We start from the raw sequence: 5,000 nt of genomic DNA, 5'->3' as shown, positions 1-5,000 counted from the left end.
TGTGGAGAAACGTTTAGAAACGAGCTGCAGCTTCGAGTTTTAGTCCCTGAAGTCCGACTGAGATCGACGAGGTCGCTGTTGAAACCGAAATCAACTGTTTGACCAAAACGGTGAAACGTGATCAAATACACTGATGATGCTAGTTCGGAGCGGTTCGGAGCAGGAAGTGACCATATTTGGACGAGCTGGGGGAGGAGCCAGCGGTGGATCTGACCGATTTGATTGGAAACCTGACGATACTACGTCCCGCCCACCGATAGCTGTAACCTGACTGCACCACAGGCCTGTCAATCAAACAGACACGCCCCCAAAAACAGGTGTTCTTGAATCTTCTTTTCTAATGAATGAGGGATTATTTTCAGATGGACCTCCAGAAAACTAAGAAGAAGGAGTGACTTTAGCTAACAACACCGAGATAACTGATGGACACATTTTATTCACTTTGGATTTGATGAGAGAAGTTGAATGGGAGTCTATGGAGCCGGAGGCTTTTTGGAGCCGACCTCTAGTGGCACTCGCTGGTATTGCAGCTGAAGACGCTTCTGGATCAGAACCATTTTACAGACCTGAAGCTACGAACTCTTTTAGAAACAGTTTGAAGTTTTAACGTGATTTATTTGATGGTGTTTCTGTCTTTGGTATTTTCAAGTTAAATGTTGGCGACTTTACGAATCAACAAACACAACTGATGTTTCATTTACTGAATTTCTCAGGAAAAAAAAAATCACATCATCATCATTTATTTCATATCGTCTTCTACTTTGGTAAATGAGTAAATGGAGGAATCGGTTCCGGACCTGTTGGACCGTCAGACGGCGTCGCGGCGCTGCTGACTCCATCGTCTTCGTCTGGTGGAAACGAGCTGAACACACAAACAGAACGTTGTTTTAAGAACCGCAGAAACCGAGTCGAGGTCGGACCGGACGGACCGAAGGCTTCACCTGAACGTCTCTTCCTCTGGTTCCTCCACTGTGGACTCCATGTTCCTCCGACTGCTGAAGATAAAGAACATCATCAGAACTGTTGTTGTTGTTGTTTCTGAGGCGTCGTGTTTTACGGTTGTCCGTACGTTGCCATTCTCGCGAACGTGATATCTCAGGAACGCCACGAGGGAATACCTTCAGATTTGGCACTACCATTCACTTGGTACCAAGGATGTACTGATTAGATCTTGGGGGTCAAAGGTTAAAGGTCAAGGTCACAGTGACCCCAATTCAATCCATTACATCGAACATGGTATCTAAAGGATGCCTGGATGGAATCTGTTCTGATGTGGCACGATCGTTCACTTGGACTCAACAATAAATTGATTGGCGTTTGGAGGTCAAAGGTCAGAGGTCAAGCTCACTGTGACATCACGTCTGTCTCCTCCGTCAGTCCCGTTCTCATGCAGTGCAAAACCTCAGGAACGCCTCGAAAGACTTTCCTCATATTTGGCACAAACATTCACTTGGACTCAAGAATGGAGTTAATAGATTTTGAAGGTCAAAGGCCACTGTGATCCCAATTCGACACATGAATATGATATGTCAGAAATGCCTGGAGCGACCTTCAGCCGATGAGGCCCAATCGTTCACTTGGACTGAAGGGATGAAGTGAATGGATTTCTGTGATTAAAGGTCAGGGGTCAACATTAGTATGACCTCACGTCAGTCGGATCTGCCCGTTCCATTCGAATGTGATAACTCAGGAACGCCTCGAGGGAGTCTCTTTAAATTTGGCACAAACATTCACTCGAACTCAAGAGGAACTTGTTAGATTTGGGGATCAAAGATCAAAAATCAAACGTCAAGGTCAAGGTCACTATCACATCTCATTGAACCATTGTTGCAAGCACAATATCTGGGGTGCATCCAGAGGAAATGTCTTCAAATTTGGCACAAATGTTCACTTGGCCTCAAAAATGAAGTGATTAGATTTTGGTGGTTAAAGGTCAGAGGTCACTGTGACCTCACATCTTTACTATTCTCATGAACGTGATAGCTCAGGAACGCCTCGAATGACCTTCTTCAAGTTTGGCACAAATGTAACTTGGATTCACGGATGAGGCAAGTAGATTTTGATGATGAGAGGTCAGAGGTCAGAAGTCAAGGTCAATATGAACTCAAATCCGTCCCGTCCATCAGTCCCATTCACAGAAACGCCTCGAGGGAATACCTTCAGATATGTACAACCATTCACTTGGTACCGAGGATGAACTGATTAGATTTTGGGGTCAAAGGTTAAAAGTTCAAGGTCACTTTGACTCTATTTCAACCCATTATCGTTGGATCTAAAGAACGCCTGGATGGAATTTGTTTCTAATTTGTCACAAACATTCACTTGGACTCCACTTTTAGAATCGGCAGCTTCTTTGCAGAAACACGTACGAGTTTGAACAGATCGTAAACTACAACTCGAGTGGCTGCTAAATTTGTTTGTATCAAACTGACAACCAACGTTGATGCATCCGCACTGATTTACAGCCGTGGACCGAAGAGAAGCTACAACAAACGGTGTCACCTTTTTACCTGCCGGTAAAACTCACCTGGAGACGACATCACTGCTCTGGAAATCATCGTCAAATAGATAGAGATAGATTTGAGCAGCTTTCAGTAGCGCGTGTGCAGGTGGTGAGAAAACAAACTGAACATGTCAATGCGACACTCAAACATTTCAATCCTCTGGAACCACGAACAAAGTCTCATGTGACCGGCAGGAAACTTTATTGACACGTCTCTTTTCTGACAGACACATCACAGAATAAAAGTACAAAAACTGATCTGAAACGCAGCCTTTAAAAGAGTCAACGTTTTACCTCGGACGACTCAGCAGCACCTCTGCTCCCTCAGCGGGTCGACGGCCAGGTGAGGCGAGACAGGCGAGACAGGCGAGACTGGTTGAAGACAAACAGTTGAGATCACGGAGAGAACCTGACGCACACCTGGAGACTAACCTGATGACATCACATCCACTTTGTATGAGCGGACTCTGACACCTCACCTGTCTGCCCCCCCCACCTGTCTGTCTCTCTCTCTCTCTCTGTCTGTACTTTCAGCCAGGTGTGGTAGAGGACCTCGCCCGGTTACCATGGTAACTATGGCTGTGGAAGCAGGTTCCAACATGCTGAGCGTGTGTGTGTGTGAGCTGATTGCACAACTGTCCTGTATTTGTTCTGTGACAGAGATTAAAACTTTTATTTTTATTTTTGTATTACAAAAGCAGCAGCTGCTCTCTGACACCTGTGATGTCACATTTTGTAGCGACACATCTTTAATAATAATAATAATAATATAATAATAATTCTAAGAGCTGCGTTCGTTCGAGGTCAGTTTTATTTTGTTAATGATCAACTTCTTGGTCGCATCTGATTGGTCCTCAGACCCCTTTGAGGGATTAATAAAGTATCTATCTATCTATCTATCTATCTATCTATCTATCTATCTATCTATCTATCTATCTATCTATCTATCTATCTATCTATCTATCTATCTATCTATTAATTTATTCACTTCACTTACTCACAGGTTATTTATTTATTGTTTTATTTATAGCCCCCCCACATTAAACAGAAAGTGTACAATTCTAATAAACCTCCGATTTATGTATGTATCTTCATACTATCGGCTCTTTTTCTTTTTGTTGTTATATTTACATGCAGCCTGTAAAATATTTTCCCAACAGCAGGCGGCGGTAGCGTTCATCTCAGTGACGTCAACAAACCTGCCGGACAAGAAGGATGCCGTGTGTCGTCACTTCCTGGTAAATCATTCAAAGATGGAGTCGTGTGGTTTGAAGCTGAATTTCTGGGAGAACGGACCGATGCCGGGACAGTTCTACTCCTTCCCCGGCAGCAGCAGCAGCAGCGGCGGCGGCGGGCCGGTCAGACACACGCTGTGAGTGGTCCAGTCCGAGCCGAACCGCAGCTGTCAGAACCGCGTCTGTCTGTCGGTTTCGGTTGTAGCTCGGTGCTGTATCATCATGGAGGAGCTAACGATGCTAAGCTACCCGTCGGTTTACGTCTCCGGACAAGAGACGTAGAAACGTCCCGACGAAACCACCAGGAAACGGGTTATATTTAACTTTAAAAGTTCGGAAACGTCTCAGTTTGTTTCCGTTCCTGCTGTTTATTTTCTGACTTTAATGTAACTTAGCACAGCTAGCTGCGTTAGCTTTTATTATCGGAACAACAACTTCATTTCCGCTTCCAGGTTATTTAGAGATGTTGGAGATAACATGGAGCCGCTGAGTTCCTTCAGTCTCATGTTATGTTGATATTTGCCCCCCCCCCCCCCCCCCCCCCCCCCCCCCCAGTAACCCGATGGTCACCGGGACGTCGGTGCTCGGGGTGAAGTTCACCGGGGGAGTGGTGATCGCGGCGGACATGTTGGGCTCCTACGGATCTCTTGCTCGCTTCAGGAACATCTCCCGCCTCATGAAGGTGACGCCCCCTGCTGGCAGAACACGGCTGAGCGCGCGCGTGCGTATGAAGGAGGGAGCGCGTGTCTAATGTGGTTTTGTGCTGCAGGTGAACGACAACACCATCCTGGGAGCGTCGGGCGACTACGCCGACTACCAGCACCTCAAACACGTCATCGAGCAGATGGTGTAAGTGGACGCGCGATTCCTCCGTCACGTCGCGACGCTAACGATGTGTGACGTACATTATACGATGTTAAAGCCTGTAACGTACGACGTTAACGTCCTCCAGGATCGACGAGGAGTTGCTCGGCGACGGACACCGCTACAGCCCGAAGGCGGTCCACTCCTGGCTGACCCGCGTCATGTACAACCGCCGCAGCAAGATGAACCCGCTGTGGAACACCGTGGTCATCGGAGGCTTCGACAACGGAGAGAGGTGGGGCTCCTGTTGCCAGGGAAACACAACAACAACAATTCAAACACAAGAACCAAAAGAAATCAATGATTATTTCATGTTTATTTTTTGGGGACACCAGAAGCTGTCTTGGGTTTCTACTTAAACAGGTGCCTTTCTTTAGTTTCCTAGGTTACGTGGATAA

General features: G+C 46.3%; 2 protein-coding genes across 5 annotated transcripts in view; one reads left to right on the top strand and one right to left on the bottom strand.

Annotated features, from left to right (window-relative positions):
- LOC138636201 (bcl-2/adenovirus E1B 19 kDa-interacting protein 2-like protein) overlaps nucleotides 1–2,976 on the bottom strand; it is a 7,785-nt gene extending 4,809 nt beyond the window's left edge. For 2 of the 4 annotated variants that reach the window (XM_069724090.1, XM_069724094.1), the window contains exons 1-3: nucleotides 2,798–2,976; nucleotides 942–995; nucleotides 798–862 (exon numbers count right to left, since the gene is read on the bottom strand). In XM_069724090.1, the coding sequence (XP_069580191.1) occupies nucleotides 798–862; nucleotides 942–982 (106 nt within the window). In that variant the 5' untranslated portion in view covers nucleotides 983–995; nucleotides 2,798–2,976. Of the gene's footprint in view, nucleotides 1–797; nucleotides 863–941; nucleotides 996–2,527; nucleotides 2,763–2,797 lie in introns of those variants that run through there. The other 2 variants (XM_069724092.1, XM_069724093.1) reach the window with 2 other exon arrangements.
- Nucleotides 2,977–3,735: 759 nt separating this feature from the next.
- The window catches only part of psmb4 (proteasome 20S subunit beta 4), a 2,005-nt gene continuing 740 nt past the window's right edge, over nucleotides 3,736–5,000 (top strand). The window contains exons 1-5 of the mRNA XM_069724067.1: nucleotides 3,736–3,875; nucleotides 4,294–4,420; nucleotides 4,508–4,587; nucleotides 4,691–4,837; nucleotides 4,980–5,000. The exon at nucleotides 4,980–5,000 is cut by the window's right edge and continues 61 nt beyond it. Of these exons, the coding sequence (XP_069580168.1) occupies nucleotides 3,757–3,875; nucleotides 4,294–4,420; nucleotides 4,508–4,587; nucleotides 4,691–4,837; nucleotides 4,980–5,000 (494 nt within the window). The 5' untranslated portion in view covers nucleotides 3,736–3,756. The remainder of the gene's footprint in view (nucleotides 3,876–4,293; nucleotides 4,421–4,507; nucleotides 4,588–4,690; nucleotides 4,838–4,979) is intronic.

Source organism: Brachyistius frenatus, unplaced genomic scaffold, assembly GCF_029030835.1.
Source record: "Brachyistius frenatus isolate BFR_SWC_R1_liver_20210118 unplaced genomic scaffold, ASM2903083v1 Contig_360, whole genome shotgun sequence".
In the NCBI taxonomy this organism is placed as follows: Eukaryota; Metazoa; Chordata; class Actinopteri; family Embiotocidae; genus Brachyistius; species Brachyistius frenatus.
The sequence above is the reverse complement of the archived record's forward strand: the minus strand, read 5'-3'. Positions and strand labels throughout refer to the sequence as shown.